The following is a 17,496-nucleotide window of genomic DNA, read 5'->3' as shown; positions in this document are numbered from 1 at the left end:
TGAACTGTGAGCCTCTATGGACCTCTTCACACCCTCTCTGCATCATGCACTGTATGCATTAGTTCGTAATTAGTAACCTAACTAGTGCATCAGATAAAATGCAGCATTTGCACATAACACAGTATAAGTTTAAGTAATAAAGGCCTTCAACTAAATATTAAGACCTTACAGCGTAGACCCTTTTCAAAATAAACATTTTGATATGCAATAGCAGGAAAATCGTAGGTGTAAGTAAAATAATTGATATTTAATGGTCTGTTTAATGTGTATAAGGACTCAATGTGACTTGTTATTTGTAGACTTTATAAAGAGGAACTTGGTTTTGGAGCTGTAATTACATTGTTTTATGTGAAGTTGCTGTGTGGTTTTGTGGCATATGTTTTACATATTGTATATTTGATATATATTCATTATATTTGGTGTATGTTATGCTCAAGATTGAGTGTGTTTTGTTTTTCACCTCGCTGCAGGACAAATTTCCTCTTGGGAACAAATTACAAAATTTAAAATAATACCTTGAGCGAATTAATATTGAATGGGAACCAGAGATCCATTCAATCATAGTTTTAATGAATCGTTTCAAACTATATTCGAGTATCTAGAAAGTAACCAGGAGCCTTCTCAAAAAATTCAAAATGAGACAAAATGTACATGACTCTCAAGCCCTGAAATGTCGACTACCACTTTAAAAAAGTTCAAAGTTCAAGCTGCACGTGGTTAAATCAACATGGCAGCGCCCTGAGCGTTCGAGTGAGAAGTGGATTCGAAAGTAAATGTGAAGAGGTAAGGCTCTTGAAAGACATGTGGACTTCCACTTAATGTGGCCGTGGCTACTATTTATCAGGATAGGAAAATATATAGATGTATAACGTATCGGGTATTAAACAGATATTAGTGACAAAGCGTTTTCTCTAGTGAAGAAAGAGCGTGACTTAAGTGAATAATTTCCATCTCAGCTTTTAGCAAACATATGAAACACTAGATACCTCTGTATTTTGTCTTCTAGTGTAACATACAGCCAAAACTCGAGTCTTTAAATCATTAATGCACGTACATGTCGCTATTTTAAAATTTAAGCGCTCCAGCATCTGTTTCTTTTTTTCATTTTCACCGTTACAAATAGGTTGTGAAATTAACTGTGATTTTTATAGATTTTTATAGAGTTACAAAGTCTCCTAAACCGTGACAAGTTGTTAGAAAGACACAAAAAAGTGTCTAGTGAGATTGACAGAACTTTTTTTCACATATCTTTCTGAACATAAGATCACAGTGTGTTAACTGGATTGTTTTACTACCCAGCAGAGGGATGGCAGATGTTAGTAGCAGCTCAGTGGCTGATACACCCCCCTCAAAGGAGGAGAACCCCCCACAGGGCTCAGGCAATGAGGATGTAAAGTCTGATGCCAAAGCTGAAGATGAGAGTGAGGCGGCCTCTGACCCCAGCATGTACCGCTACATCAAAGAGGACCTCTTCACATCCGAGATCTTCAAAGTGGAGATCAGGAATCTGCCCAAGTTCGTCGGCTTCAACGACCTGAAGAAGTTCCTGGCCAAGCACAGCCTCAACCCGCACAAAATCAAGCTTTTTGGCAGGCAGACGTTTGCTTTCGTCACCTTTAAGAATGAGGAGGAGCGCGACAAGGCTATGAAGATGGTGCATGGCATGCAGTGGAAGGGCCAGGTGCTGAGCGTCAAGCTGGCCAAACCCAAAGTAGACCCCATCCTGAGGAAGAGGAAGCAGGAGGAGGGAGAGGGCGCAGGAGGGCAGCCCCCATCCAAGCGAGCAGAGGGGGACCAGGAAGAGGAGCCACTCAGTGTGCAGATAGCCAATGTGGTGACTCCTCTGTGGAACGTGCCTTATGAGGAGCAGCTGAGGAGGAAGGAGCAGGAGGTGGTGGGGGTTCTGCAGAGGCTGGCCAAGTAGGTGGTGTCATTTATATGGAGTCACACAATATCAACTGCAGGCATTGTTTGACAGGAACACTAGATATTGATCAATATGTGTTACTGGAGGCCAATACCATGCTTTTTTGTGGAAGCCCCTGTTGTTTACTGAATTTAATAGCCTGGTTTTACAGTCTTGTTTTTCAATGGAAAATATCCACATCATACAGTTTAAAGAAATGTTTTTCAAAGTGAATACCACACTGTGTCCTTTTCAGAGAGATTGGAAGTACCAACAAAGCCATGCTGCCATGGCTGTTTGCACAGAAAGGGAAATACAACAAAATGTGTTGTCCCCTGGAAGCTATTAAACCATCTCCTACACAGGTATATTTATAGATTTCTGGTCTAACTCAGCTTTCATCTCACAGAGATCCACATATGACATACATACTTTTAAACATCAGCCTAAAAATATTGCAATATTATTTATAGGCCATATTGCCCGGTCCTGTTTTCATGATCTCATCCGATTGTCCAGTTAACAAAATGCCAGAAAATGGTAAAAAATGTAATATTTTCCCAAGGAGCTTTCTTCATATTCTCTTATCTGACCAACAGTTCAAAACCCAAAGATAGTTAATTTACAATGATATAACAAAGAGAAAAGCAGCAAATCATCAGATTTGAGAAGCTGAAATCAGGGAATGTTTGTTTGAATTTTTTTCTTCAACAGACTTTAATGATTAATTAGTTGTCAAAATTGCTGCTGATTTAATTTTGCTACTTGATTAATCAGCTAATTGTTTCAGCTTTAATGCTTTCACTGTGTTGAGGCTATTGTATATCCTTGTATAGAAAAGTACAATAACTCAGTTTTATTAAGTGCTGTCAGTGCCTTTGTTCATACATTGTTTGTTTCTATCTTGGTAAAAATTTCATTTGTCTTATACCTTGAAATACAGTAGTGTCTAATATCCCCCTAATCCCATCTGTATCATGGCAGACAGAGTACAGAAACAAGTGTGAGTTCCTCATCTCAGTGGGAGCAGATGGTGAGGACAAGACCATCGGTTTCCGTCTGGGGAAATACAAAGGAGGTTCCTGTGCGGTGGTTGGGCCGTCTGAGTCGTGCCATGTCTCAGCCGAGGCCAAGAGAGTCGTCAGCGAGTTTCAGAAATTCATCAGGTATTTTTACTTCACATACATTTTTTTAAGATATGTTGTAAGAATGTAAAGTTTTCATTCACATATTTCCTCTGTTACATTCATTCTCATTATTATTTTGCAACAGGACAACCCCATACTCTGTGTACAGTCCAGAGACATATGAAGGACACTGGAAGCAGCTGACTGTACGGACTACAAGGACCAAACAAGCCATGGCTATGGTGTTCTTCAACCCACAGGTGATAAGATGTTCTCACTGCAACTGTGTCAGATTTTATTTTTTAAATGGAATCGCAGATTGTTGGATTTCACCCTTTGACCTCTTTTACTTGTTCAATGACTCCTAGAAACTTGAAGAAGAGGAACTCAACGCTCTAAAGAGCTCCATGAAGAAGTACTTTTTAGAAGGAGAGGGGAAAGACAGCGGTGTGACCTCTCTGTACTTTGTTAGAGAGGGTCAAAGGTAAGAGAAAATACATTTAATGACTGACAGTCATCACAATTATACAATTCATTCAGCTAAACCTGTTGTGTTTTTGACTGTGAAGGAAATCTCCTAACCCAGAGGACCTGCCCTGTGAGCTGGTGGCTGGAGAGAACTGCATTCATGAAGAAATGCTGGGTCTAAAATTCAGAATCTCCCCTCATTCCTTCTTCCAGGTGAGGAAGAGGCTTGATTTACCTTCAAGAGTTCCACCTCCACACACTCTGTTTTTCCAGTAAATTGTTACTAAATTAATTCATAAATCAAAAATGCCTAATATTTTTTTAATGTGGCTTCAAAACTATGAATTTACTGATACGTTGTGTTTATCTTTATCGTATTTTCTTTCACAACACAAATAAATGATGGTGCCAGCTGTGGTTTCTATCTTTGTGACACAGCTGAAAATCCTCCATACACAAAGTGCACAGGTGTTCACTGTGTCTGTGTTACCTGGCAGGTGAATACAGGCGCTGCAGAGGTGCTGTACTCCGCTGTGGGGGAGTGGGCCCAGCTGGATCAGGACAGCACAGTGCTGGATGTGTGCTGCGGGACAGGAACCATTGGCATCTCTCTGGCTAAGGTAATGTTTGCTGTCTGTGTCAGTCACCTGAGAACATGTAATAACCAAAACAGACAGACATATTATCACCATACAAACCTGTTACGTGTTACCCGTCAGCAAACAGGAAAAAATAGACTCGCTGTCAATAGCTATCTGGTGAAGAAAGTCGAGCATGTAACAGTTAATGGCAAAGTGATGGGTGTTGCCAAATTGAGCGATGACCCTTTTTAATGTCATATTTGTTTGGGAATGAAAATGGACTTTCTGAGTTTTATGCCTCTGCGCTGGCGACAACAGGAGACTGAGGCATTATGTTCTTGGCTTGTCCGTCCCATTCTCGTGAACACAATATCACAGTAACACAATATCACAGTAACCCCTTAAAGGAATTTTTTCAAATTTGGCACAAAAATTCACTTGGACTCTTAAGATGAACTGATTAAAGTTTGGTTTGATATATCAGGAATGCCCATTTTGGCCATAAGTCATGAATTCATACTCTAATTATGACACAATTTAACACCAATGTCCAACTGGATATAAAATGCCATCACTTCATCATTTCTTGACAATAAAAGGTCAGCTTCACTATGACATCATAATCGGCCAAAACACCTTGGGACATTATTCAATGCTGTAGCTCAGGTAGGGGAGATTGTGACCATATTTCCTTCATTGACCATGATTGGTTGGCTGAGGCAAACAACCACGAGGAAGTTATTCTAGTTGACTTTTGTCTCCAGAGGGTGAAGAGGGTGATTGGGATCGAGCTGTGCCAGGAAGCAGTGGAGGATGCCAAAGTTAATGCAAAGCTCAATGGTAAGACACCAGATAACATCACACCTCTGACAGTGATATACAGTGTGAAATTTCATTATCTGATGTTGGAATAGTGAAAGGATTGAAAGTACCAATAGGTTCAATTTTGTATTGTAATTCTTTCTGTTAAAAATTAGAAGCATTCAACATTAAGCATGTGTACAGAGCATAAAAGCCTACTATAATTGTACACACAAAAATGGCATTTAACTGTTAAACAGAATACAGTCTCTCCTAAATGGTATTCAACATGAGGAGAAAAATGCTATTTTAACACAAAATGTAAATACAAGCTGGTTTTAGTCGATGGATTGCATGTTGCTCTGGTTTTACAATTTAACCGTTAAACCAACTGAATCATCTTGTTTTAGTTTATTCTTTGTACAGAGTGATGAACTGTAATGATTGTATACTTTTCCCCTCCCTTTGGTTTCTTGATCACTTTACCCTTCCTTTGTATTTTAAGGTCTAAGTAACATTGACTTTTACTGTGGAAAAGCTGAGGACGTGTTCCCCAACATTCTCAGCTCTCTCGTGTCATCCAGCCTCACAGCTATTGTGGATCCACCCAGGGCAGGATTACGTGAGTAAAAAGCCACAATCTTGAAAATGAATTTAACTTGCTACAAGATGTCATATAATTAAAACATGTGTTTTAATTGAACACAGATTCTAAGGTGATACTTGCCATCCGGAGAGCAGAGCACCTGAAGAGGCTGGTTTATGTGGCGTGCAATGCAAAAGCAGCCATGACCAACTTCATTGAGTGAGTTTTAATATCTTAATTTGACAGTTAATTTGACAGTCGTTTGCTTTAATAGATCATGCGAGTACAATAAAATAAATAGTTGTACTGTCATGCGACCAGTTCTATAAAAAGGTAAATGTTATGTTGGTATATTCATTTCTAGTCTGTGCAGAGCACCATCCAACAGAGTTCATGGAGCACCGTTCCGTCCAGTGCGAGCCATGGCCGTGGATCTGTTCCCTCAGACCATGCACGTTGAGATGCTTCTGCTGCTGGAGAGAGTGGACTACGACTCCCAGCAGCAGGAGGACAGTGGCAAACGGGAAGAGACAGGTTCTTAGCCTTAGACACCGACCCTCTACAGTTTTATAGGTGGCATGGGCTTCTTATACTAGAAATGTATGCACGTACTCAGTCCTCCAAATTAATGCTAACACTCTTTCCTCTGTCATTTAAGTATCTGCAAGGTCTTACACATTGAGAGGGTCAGTTCATCCAAACATAAGTTTAGCAGTCACCAGTGTCTCATCCAGTTTAGTCCTTGTACGTATGTCATAATGCAGAATTAATTTGTGCTTCATATAAGCTGTTATTAAAGTATGCATTTGTACTCTACTTGCTTTACTGCGCTTTATGGACTGTGTCCCTTTTTAGTTTAGTTTGAATTTTTGTTGACTATGTCTTAAGACCATAAAGCTACCTAGATTCAACTGGCGGTTTTCAGTGCTACATATTTTGTTCAACTGTTATTCAAGACAATACACGAGAAGCGGGAACTATGGAATAAATAGCTTCACCTTTTGTTAACTTCCTCTTTTTTCATCAGTGACTGAATAAAACAAATCCCTTCTAGTCATTAGTCAAGACATTTTATTTTGCATAACAAATATTACAGAAGTCATGGAGCTCAGGTTGCAATACATACTTCATTTTCTAGGCAACGTCTCAAACAATTCATTGGTACAACTCAACAGCAACACATCTAAAAAGCAGTATTTTTTTTTTTTTTCAGTCTTCTCACACTGACACACACTTGGCAGGACAACACGCACAGAGGGCAAAGAGCATTCTTAAAGCAATCTACAATATCACAACAGCCTGGTGTTTAAACTGTGACGTGTATGTTTTGTAGAAAAAGCACAGACCAAATACTTGACAGAATGCACAGCAGTTTCTATTTTGTTCCAGCAAGTAACATGTCTGTTTTTTTTCCTGTTATAGATGTTTCTACTGTACAGTTTGCAGCAACATTAAGTATTCTATAAAATGCATAAGACTGTATGTAAGCTTTGGTATACACAGTTTCATCAGCTTGTGTTGGACTCAATGACTTGATCGCATTTTGTTCATGTCAGTGTGCCAACTAACTTTAGCAAGGCTGCCTTTTGAAAAACATCTTTTACTCATGGTTAGAAAGTATGATTGGGTGTTACGATGGCAAACGTACACAAACAAAATACACAATCCATTAAGATGAGTCTTAAAAATCTGCACATGCTGTAGGCATTTCTCCCTAAAGTTTGTTTTATAGGCTGTCGTCTTTAAAAATACTAACTGACTAAACAATAAATGCTTTATCAGGTAAAGGGGGCTTGGTCTTTCCACTTCCTGTTGAAGGGGGTTATAGGTCCAATGTACTGTATATACTCTGAGCCCTTCATGAAATGGATTAACTAAGGCAACATGTAGCCGACGGGATTTTCTTTATAAGGGCACCAAAAATTAAATGCAACTGAAATGTACCAAGTGGTTAGTTGGTGTGCATGGCATTAGTAGTTTAAGAGAAGCTAGGCAAGAACTAAAAGAAACTATCTTTTACATTACAATACTCAGTGGCCCCAGCAGGACTTCAATGTGTTGTATTGCCAAAGCAAACTAAAAAAAAAAAAAAGAAGAAAAAAACCCCAACACAAAAAGGCAACAACTCCCTCCAAATACAAGGAGTGATAAAAGTAGTTATTTCCGTACCAACAGCATGATCACTCAACAAAAGTCTGAGAGGACACGTGTGCATGGCGATAGCTCTGGATAGTGATCACTTCACAACGCATGTTTTTAATCGTGCAAACCAAGACAGTGACTGTCCATTCCGAGGATAAACAAAAGCATATTTTGTATTTCACCCAAAATATCTGTAACACCTACTATTAAAACACCCCATGTACAAGTAACTTTGTTTTCCCAATTAAATGAATGGTATAAATACAGAAGTATTAGTAGTCCCTTTCAAATACTTGAAGCACAAACAAAACTAAGAGGTGCTGGTACTATAAGGTTGCGGCTGTTGAAAACAACACTTCAAAACAAAACCAACAAAGTAGTGGCTTTTTGCAGTCAAAGAAGCATGCATTTTTATTTTGATGTGGTTCGTATGTTGTCAAGTCATGTTAACTTCTCTGCACCCTGGGTGATTTCTTTTTTTCCTAGTGCCATAGTGAGGGTGCATCTAGAGAGGTAGACGATATTTGCTCTAGGGTCTGTTAGTGCATTTAGTCCTACCCTTATATCTACCAGCTGATCCAATATAAGTGAATGAAGGAAGCAAGCAGCTCTACTGGCCTGGTCAATGACTAATTATATTGCCATTAGATCTTAGTGATGCATAATTAAGTGATGGATGGTGTGTGACGAGTCTTGACAGTGACTGGGTTTCAGTGCCGTGGTTCATCAGTGATTCCGAGACTTAAACGTCGACAGTGCAGAGAGGTTCACTCCCTGGCTGGGCAGACTCCATTATGGTCATCTTGGGTTTCTTCCTGGTTTCCTCCTGGTGTAGAAACACAATAAAATGAAGAGTAGGTTTAGAAAGAAAGCTCAGTTATTCAGAAATATACAAATCCTGGCAGGGACAATGTAGTTTTGTCAAACAGGGACTGACAGCTACACTATTTATAATAATGCTCCAGTCTTCTAAGCCTCCAGCATCAAGTGTAGTTGCAACAGAGAATCTCACTCCCACTAATTGAGACCCTGTAGATTTACTGTTTGCCCAGATGAAGTTCTGTGCTCCATTTGTTTTAAAACTACCAGCCCGTCTTTCCTTCAATGAGCTCTCTGGTGACAAAATTTCCAATGTACATAAAGTAAACCCCTCAGGTGCATGGTGAAGGAAGGAAGAATGAATACATGTCAAAAACAGACAACCCTCAACTTAATACCAGAAGTCCTACACTCACAAAAACTGATAGTTGTATAGTGGATAAATGTTTCACAGCAGCTAGAATTACAGACTTTTTCATATCTTCTGCTCTGTGCACAACAGAAGACTGCTCACCCTCTGCGTGGCCAGTTTCCTCATTTCTTCTTGTAGTTTGTTCAAGATATGAAGGTTTGGCTTGTTCTTTTTGGCGTACTGCTGGAGCTCGATCACACTCTTGTCCGAGCTCTCCTGCAAAAGATAAGTTGTTGAAGAATTCATGTCCTGGTGTATTCACATTTCACTGGCTGTTCTCTGGAGTGCCAGACAGCACTGTGTAAGCAACATGCCAAATCAATGTTGTGAGTAAAATGCCCTTGCAATTACTGACAAAAAGCTAAAGATACAAGTAACTGCAGTGAGAGGCTTGTATGTTGAAAAGACATTTTAATTCCTTTTTGGGCTTTACAGTTGACAAGTTTATTGGCAAGCAGCACACACCATCATCGTAACCACCATTATCCCTTAAGATTCTTAAAACTGAACAGAAACATAAAATCAAACCTTTTAAAACATTTTCCAAACTTTTCCATGACCACAGACACTTCATAGTGAGCTGAAGAGGGTATTTACCTTCTTGACCATCTTATTGCTCTCTCTGCCGTACATGCGCAGCAGTGAGCCCCAGTTCTTGACGTGGGGATGAAGCATCTGCAAAATCTTTTGAGATGCTAGTTGTTTGCCAACCCTCTTGTTCTTGCCTGTTGGAAAAGACAGTGAATGTACAAAATAAAAGAAAATGGGCATCATAATGATTTGCTGCTTCTATCATACACTTTACCAAAATGAACTGACATGACTTACGTAATGTCAAAAGGTGTATATCAAGCATCAGTATCACTCCATCTCCAACACTCAATCTAATTACGTTTTTGCCATGTTGAAGTATTAATTGTAACTGTTTACATGCTGTACAATTCAAGAAGCATTTCACAACTGCACAATGTGATGTGACAGGTTTGTTAGATGAAGATTAGGGTCTACTTACACCAGCCACGCACAGTATGTTTCCCACATGTCATCACATATTCACTCTTCTGGTTTTTCCCGGGGATCACCTCAAATTTAATGCTGGTGTCTCCCATTCCATGGTTTCTGCAAATAAAACGAAAAAAGGAAATTTTTCAAAAAAATATCTTCGATCTGACACTTTTGACACTTAGCAGATGCTTAAACTTGAATCTTGAACTGAATTCAGGTAAATGTTTAGGCTTCGGCTAGTTTGTGTTTTACACTCTGCCATACAGATGGACACATTAATGACTTAATACTAACACTACTAATAACAATCCATCACAGATAAAAGCTTAAAATTGCACAAGCACAAATATTCATCAACAGTCACTTTCTTGCTGGAGTTTTCTTACCTTTTAAGGCACTCATGAAGAATCTGATATGGCGAAAGTAGTCCTGCTTTGTTGGTCAGCTCATACACCCTCGAGTCTTCAATACTGATATGATTAAAATACTGTGGGACAGAGCACACTGAATGTTACCATTGATGTGTTATCTCTAATTTTAAAAATGCATTAACTTTCAGGGAAAACGTTCTATTTTTTGACAATGCTTGTTGTCAAAACTCGTGTTTTGTGCCTTCAGCGATGAGCTTGGTTGTGGGTAAGAAAATAAAAATCACAAACAGGAGTAAAAAAGTACCTCCAGTTCATCGCCCTCGACGGGTTTCTCCTCCGAGGTCTGCTTCACAAAGTCAGGGATGAGGATTTCCAGTGTGGCTCGAGCTGCAGTTTACACCAGATTACCAGTGAGTGCAGAACGTATTACAACATGCAAATTTACCAGTGTGGTTATCTACTGTAACTGGTAAAAAATATGAATTGGAAGGTGCCACAAAGACAAGTAGCTGTGAGAGAGGAAACTATTAAATTACCAGCTTTATTCTTGGCAAGTTTTTTACTGCTTGCGGTTCCTGTGCCGTAAGTTACTCCGTCTATAATGACTGATGCTCCAAAGGGTTCACTTGGGTTCTCTGTGAGGCAAACAGAACAAAAAACTTGTGACTTTAATCTATGAGTGGTAACAGCAATAGTTGTGTGTGTGCACATGGACAAACATGCACATACTATAGAGGAGGATAATGCAAATGTGCACTGGATTGTAGATGACAACAGAATGAACAGAGTAGAGTAGATTTACTTACCACATTCAAAGAAATTGTAAACAGGTCGAACCTTGAGGACACGTTGCATATATTCGTGCAAGATGCAAACTTCAGACTTTCCATTGGGGTTGATGACAAATTCTGTTGAGCAAATTAAAAAAATAAAATTGAAATGCATCAACAAACAATACACTTGAAGCACAACTTTAACAACTGTAGTCTGAAAATCTGAAATCACACATTGATGACACTTGATTTTGATTTCCAGCCTTTTGCAAAAAGATATAGAGTTGACAATTATTAAGTTCCTTTAACTACACTGCTAAAGAATCCAGACAAAAAGCAAGAGATCAACCTTTGTGAGTTTTACAGAAAAAAAACCCAAAAAAAACAAAACAAAACAAAAAAAAATTAAACATTCTGCCCATGTTCATCACAAAGATTAAATATGTCATGCAGTATGGTGTGTTTAGCTACACTGGCAATATCTGTTAGGACAAAAGTATTGCTGTTTTTAATGGTTTCATTGGTTGCTGGTAATAAAAAACAAAAACAAAAAAACATTAATTGTGTGATATTGAGTCTACATAACTTACCTTTCTTAGTGGGTGCATCTTGGACTGACAGTGTGATGAGTTTCTGGTTGGCTGGTAGGATAGGTCTCTCTGACTCTGCCTGCTTCCTCTTCATGTCTCTGTTGAACTGCCTTCGCTCGGCCCAGGTACGAAACTTCTTTACAGTGACTTGTTCAAAGTCAAAGCATTTTTCCAGGTACAGGCGAAACTCTTCAAGTTCTGTGAGGTTTTACAAAGTTACATTGTTCAATGGCAGCTTGATAACAAGTTCTTACAGCAGCAAAAACATGATGACCCCTCAAAAGTCTATATCATTGCCAGTGTACTATGAAAGGCCTTACCTATTGACTCATCCTTGCACACCTCCACCTTGGCCTTGACTTGTCCTAAGGCTCCTTGGGCAGTGTCAAAAGCCTGGGGTTCTTTACCCTGCTGGATGTTGTCAGTGACACCCTCTCCATCTGGGACACCGTCAGTCAGAATGGAGGCAGAGATGCCGTCATTATCCTCAGCCACAGTTTCTGACTTGCCTGCTTTGTCTTCACCATTAGTCTCTTGTCTGGGCTTGACCGGAGACTCCTCTGCATTAGGTGTCACCTCCCCGTTCAGCTCCCTTTCCTCCTGTTCCTTCATTTTCTTGTAATGTAGGCAAGGGATGCTGCTGGTGGGAGGGTCATGTTTCTGTGAAAGAAGAAAAAAAAAAAAGAAGAAGAAAAGAATTGTTATAAAATGTGTTATAACATGAATGTCAGTTCAACTACATGGCTTTCAAGAGCTAAGATCAAGGTTTATTGTTACAAGTTGCTGTTTTCTAAAGGGGTAAACTGTTACCAACAAATTTGAGAGAAAGAAATACAAAGTGCTGGTAATTTTCTGTTCAGTGACCTATTTGAACCCCAGAAAACCTTGCCAATACTGACAGCATTTCCCATTTTCACATAAGCACAAAACCCATTGAATAGAAACTTTCACCTGACTGGATGAAGATGTGTAAGTAATGTCACACTAGCTTCAACAAGAGTAAACCTAAAAGTCATAACTATTTATCACCATGAGGGTGTTATATTGGAATGAGCTGGGAGATTAGGACTAAACAGATAAGAAATACAGACTGATACTGTTGCCCATTTAAAAACTTAAACTGGCAGCAGGAGCAAAATAAATAACTACAAATTCTGATTAGAGAGCTGACAAAGATGAGCAGCAAACCAGTGATATGATCAAAACCCCCGCACTGTTCATATCAGCGTTATTCGTTATTTAGACATGAAATTTGTATTGCATCTTACCCTAATACTGCCAGTCCCGAGGAAGTAGGGTCTGGACCAGGTAACCACTCTGGTTTCTCTGTGCAGGTAGACTGGAATGCCTGAGTTATGGAATGTCATGATCCATCCATCAGGTAGAGGCTCAGTGGGTGGACGCCCCCGACCTGGCACATGGCAAATGTATACGAAAATGCAAGTTAAGTGATATGCCCACTTGCATGACAAACAGTCAAGAGATATTTATGTATGGCCACAATTAACCTCAGGCTTGGAATAAATGGTAAAAATGGTTTTAATTTAAAGTTCAGGTCAGGTTTGAAAGTCAGGTAAGGAAGCGTTAGAGCTGAACATAAAATGTTACTGAACATCAACTTTTGTCAGCTAATAGTTGGATGTCAACATTAGACTACAAAAGAACAGCAGTTTATAGGGTGACAACTCACCACAACTTTTATTCAACAACAACACGGCGTGATACTTTGAAGTGACACACCTTAAAACTGCAGCTGGGGTTCTCATCTATAAAACAAGAGTTTTTTTGCTTGTGCTTTTCAACTGTGATGCTACTTCAGAGATCTACAACAAAGAAACTAGGGCCATTGGTTATCCACTTTGGTTGTGCAGATCCTATCACCCTTGCTAATCGATTTCCATGGGGAAACCTTGTGTTGTAATCTATATTGGCAATACACAAAACTGTGCAACACAAGACTAAAGACACAATATTATCATATTGGTATATCAATTTAATTCAAAATACATTTATGTAGCAGATGTAACACATGTAGTAGATACCGTTTAGAATATAGCGTATTGTGCCCCGCACTACTGAAACCACATTCAACTGCACGCTCCTTGATAGTGCCCAACCCTAAAAACAGACAGATCCACCACTCACTCTTCAGGACAGTCTTAATTTTGGTCATCATAGGCTGAACACCTCCTTCACCATCCGACTGATGATCACTGTCCCCACCATATTTGTCCTCTGCAGGGCGCATCTTTTTTGGGACCGGCATACCTTCCTCCAGCAGGGCATCGACGTCATTGTCAAACTCCTCCTGGAAGAGTCAATGGTTAAGGCTGGGAGAGAAGGATGGGTCACCAGTTTATAGGAGTTTTGAATGCTTAATTTTAACCGATGTGATGCATAAACTGAACAGCTGGTGGAACCAAAACCACATCTCAACCACAGCAAAAATAATCTGTGTGAAATACTCCTGAATTCAGAAATAGATAACTTATACAAACACCTACTACAAATTAAAATCATACATTTAGCAGTTTTAATCCCTTCATTTTTTTAAATTACCATTGATTACTCTTGTATCAAAAGGAAACCCAGAATTTAAAAGGGAGAAATTAAAAATTGCACTAACCTCTTCCAGCATCTCACTTCTCATTTCAGTAATAAAACCATAAATAAACAAAAACATTTATTTAAAATTAGGCTGCCTTATGGGACATTTGATCCTGTCTTAACTGTTACAGAAAAGGTCTCAAGTAATCTCAAGTAATGTGAAATCACGAAATCATTACAATCGTAATTTTTCTGGCATTTTGATTTTTTTTAGCTGGCCCTTTGATTCTTGATTGAAACTTCAAGGAAAAACCAAGCATCAAATGCATCACCAAAATTCTGTTTTGTACTAAACATTTGGACCTGTTGGCTGTTTAAGTTTTCCAAATGTACATTTGATGCTTTGAAGGCCTCAAATCTAATGGCATTCAGCTGCATTGTATTTGGGTAGCGGCAACTTAAATCATCTTCATGGCTAAATACAACTATTGGGTACTTTTTGATGTTGTGTGATCTGACACCTACATTACATCGTCTTTGGCACAAATACACCAAAGCTCTTGGCCTCCATTGGGCTGCATTAAGACTAAAAACTGCACTGGATTGGAGGGGCTGCTCCAGGTGTTAATGATGGAAAATGGAACTCAATTTGAGTAATCTAATTTTTTCAGTTGGTTTTACAATATTATGAGAAAAATTGTTATGAGAATGTTATCTCGTCAGCAATTATTTTCTCCTTAAATTAAAACATTATGAGGTAAACATCAAAATTATACTGTTCATGCTGCACCCTGCTGTGCCAACACAGTGGTCTCACTGAAATGACACAGAAGGCTGTATTGAATGACGCAGTGCTGATAATTTCCTCTTTTCTAAGGACTGCACTGTATGAGCTGTATTAAGCGTACAATATTTCCGACTGACACTGAAGGAAAAATTGGGAGTGTAACTGCTAATGACAATGGATACTGCAGACACATGAACGAGACGTACCTCATAGGGATATGGCGTGGCGTCGTCATCTGCTTGCTCCTGCTGGACTATGACCTCAGACTTAAAGCCACCACGCTCCCCATCATCATGATCCAGGAAGTTGTCGTAGAAGTCATCCAATTCATCCAGGACAGCAAACTCAACCTTGTTTTCCACGTCTACCTCAGCCTCCTCTGATGTTCTGCCTGCGTTTCCTGCGCCAGAGCTACCCTCAGCTACTTCTTGCTCACTAGTCCAGTCATGCAACTCACCATTCAGTCCGTCTAAGCCATCATCACTTCCTCCATCTTGCCCTTCACCTGTATACAGAACCTTCCTGTCTTTACTATTGCTGCTTTCAGTGAAACTTACGCTGATCTTAACGTCTCTGAGCAGCTTGAGGTCTGGTAGAAACTTGGTGACCGGGGGAGCGTGGCGTGCTGTTCTAGGGCACGGTGGGTTGGGATTAGCCTCATCTGAGAGGTGGCTACAGAAAGTGATTGAGCCCTTGCTGAGGGGTTGCGGTGGCTTGGCTTCCCCGTCCCCTGGGGTGTATGTGTATCCATCACCACCAGAGCTAACGTCCATTACCTCTGCGTCACTGGACGTTTGCAGGGGAGGTGGTGGAGGTGCTCTGCCCTCATCTTGGCCAAAATCATCAGGTGGCTCCAAGGGGAGAGGGGGTAGAACATCATCTATCTCCATTTCCTGTGTATTAACAACTACTACACATACAGACTGGTATATAATTGTAAAATCTAACCTGTTAAGAAACTTCCTTCTTATCTAAACCCAGAATGCATGCAGAAGCACATCCCTGTAAAGACCACGTACCAGAGGTGAATATGCTAAGCTGACTACATTGTTCTTTTCATTAATGTAGACAGCTTTCAGAATCACTGTCTCAATTATTGGAAATCACAATGCATTCAGCTTATTATGGGATCTAGGCACTGATCATCCTCCAATGGGATCTTCTGGGAGCTAGAGAAAAGGACCAGTGAGAGTAAATGTTAGTTACTACAACTTTATGACTAATAACGTGCTAATGCAGGACATTTAACGTACTAGTAGTACTAACGTTACCATGTAGCTACGAACAAATGACTGAAACGTTACGTGTAGATCCTTTTCCTTGGGAATATGATTAACGTTTACCCAAGTTCAAATGGCAAACCAAGTCATCGTAAAATAAAATGGGGAAAGACCTCGTTTTAGCGCATCTGTGCAGTCTGCAGCTGCACAGCGGGCCCCTGGTAACGTTAACGTCCATGCTAATATGCTAGCGAGCAACCATCGGGGTGTACAGATGTCTACGTCTACAAAAATGGTCAGCTAGGCCAAAAACAGTCAGGTAGGGGGTTAAATAAATACTCACCGATAAATACGACACGGCTGTCTCCTACTAGGCGCCTAACTACCTTTCTAAATTATTTTATTTCTCAACGAGCCGCCACAAGGACTCATTAGCAGCCCCGCCATCTTGAAGAAAACCACAGGGAAAACTCAAGGCAGTCCCCGCCTCCCAGTACCGGCTTTTTATGAATGATTGATCAGCAGGCCAATCACAACGTCCCTCCACCGCATCTACTTGTACGATTCAACCAATCAAGCATTTGACATCTTGGTCGACGAGCAACACGTTAAGCGCTAGAATATTAAAGAAATAATAATAATAATAACAATAACAATAACAAAATAATAATAATAATAATAATAATAAAATAATTAAAATATATTCTGAATTAACTTTAGCTGACTACCTTTAAAAAATCTTCTTTTAAATCTTTGATCTTAATATTTTAAACGAAAGAAAAACTTTCAAAAACACGACATATAACAGATTAACTGATGGTGTGTTTTTTAAGGTTTATTTACGTTGCAAACACATCTCGTGTTTGTTCACTGCATTCTTCTTATACTAAAAATACAATTCTCACTCTATCATAGGCATGAACTAATTTTCTTTGGCAGCCAGATCTGTAGATGCTGCATTGTTAAAAAAAATATTCATCTGAGTGTAATAAGAACACACCCTGTTTTATGGTTTTCTTTTGTTCCGTTACCATCAGTGTCCATGAAAGTAAAGAGTCCGGCTCCCTGCTTTTAATCAGACTAAAGTTTAAAGTGTCACTTAACTGTACTAAATATATGGCACATCATCCTTTCCTGATGTCTCGAGAACAGACTACATGAGCATCTAGTGAATCACAATATTTCAACCTGCCAGTTGGGGTCACTACTGACTAACAGTAGTAAGTCTGAAATAATGCACAGCATCTTCACTTCAGTTCTTTCCTCTAAAAGAGCAGGGATAGTGGAGGTGGTTTCGTCCTCCTACTTCCTTGATTTATTTTCTAATGCATAACGTTAGGATAATTAGGGTAAAAGTTAGG

The 17,496-nt window shown here is 39.5% G+C and overlaps 2 protein-coding genes across 2 annotated transcripts; one reads left to right on the top strand and one right to left on the bottom strand.

Annotated features, from left to right (window-relative positions):
- Positions 1–679: 679 nt before the first annotated feature.
- On the top strand, positions 680–6,522 carry trmt2a (tRNA methyltransferase 2 homolog A). The gene is made up of 12 exons (XM_056377360.1): positions 680–783; positions 1,300–1,920; positions 2,163–2,271; positions 2,891–3,072; positions 3,179–3,293; positions 3,402–3,517; positions 3,603–3,714; positions 3,999–4,121; positions 4,847–4,922; positions 5,389–5,505; positions 5,592–5,688; positions 5,834–6,522. The coding sequence occupies exons 2-12, from the start codon at positions 1,307–1,309 to the stop codon at positions 6,009–6,011; spliced, it is 1,839 nt and encodes a 612-aa protein (XP_056233335.1). The 5' UTR covers positions 680–783; positions 1,300–1,306; the 3' UTR covers positions 6,012–6,522.
- Position 6,523: 1 nt separating this feature from the next.
- Positions 6,524–16,589, bottom strand: dgcr8 (DGCR8 microprocessor complex subunit). The gene is made up of 14 exons (XM_056377358.1): positions 16,479–16,589; positions 15,122–16,084; positions 13,727–13,889; positions 12,850–12,992; positions 11,902–12,241; positions 11,582–11,779; positions 11,025–11,126; positions 10,755–10,853; positions 10,523–10,605; positions 10,234–10,334; positions 9,855–9,961; positions 9,440–9,567; positions 8,945–9,058; positions 6,524–8,437 (listed from the first exon to the last, which is right to left on the bottom strand). The coding sequence occupies exons 2-14, from the start codon at positions 15,803–15,805 to the stop codon at positions 8,354–8,356; spliced, it is 2,346 nt and encodes a 781-aa protein (XP_056233333.1). The 5' UTR covers positions 15,806–16,084; positions 16,479–16,589; the 3' UTR covers positions 6,524–8,353.
- Positions 16,590–17,496: the final 907 nt, after the last annotated feature.

Source organism: Seriola aureovittata, chromosome 5 (assembly GCF_021018895.1).
Source record: "Seriola aureovittata isolate HTS-2021-v1 ecotype China chromosome 5, ASM2101889v1, whole genome shotgun sequence".
In the NCBI taxonomy this organism is placed as follows: domain Eukaryota; kingdom Metazoa; phylum Chordata; class Actinopteri; order Carangiformes; family Carangidae; genus Seriola; species Seriola aureovittata.
This window is presented reverse-complemented; position numbering and strand designations above follow the sequence as displayed.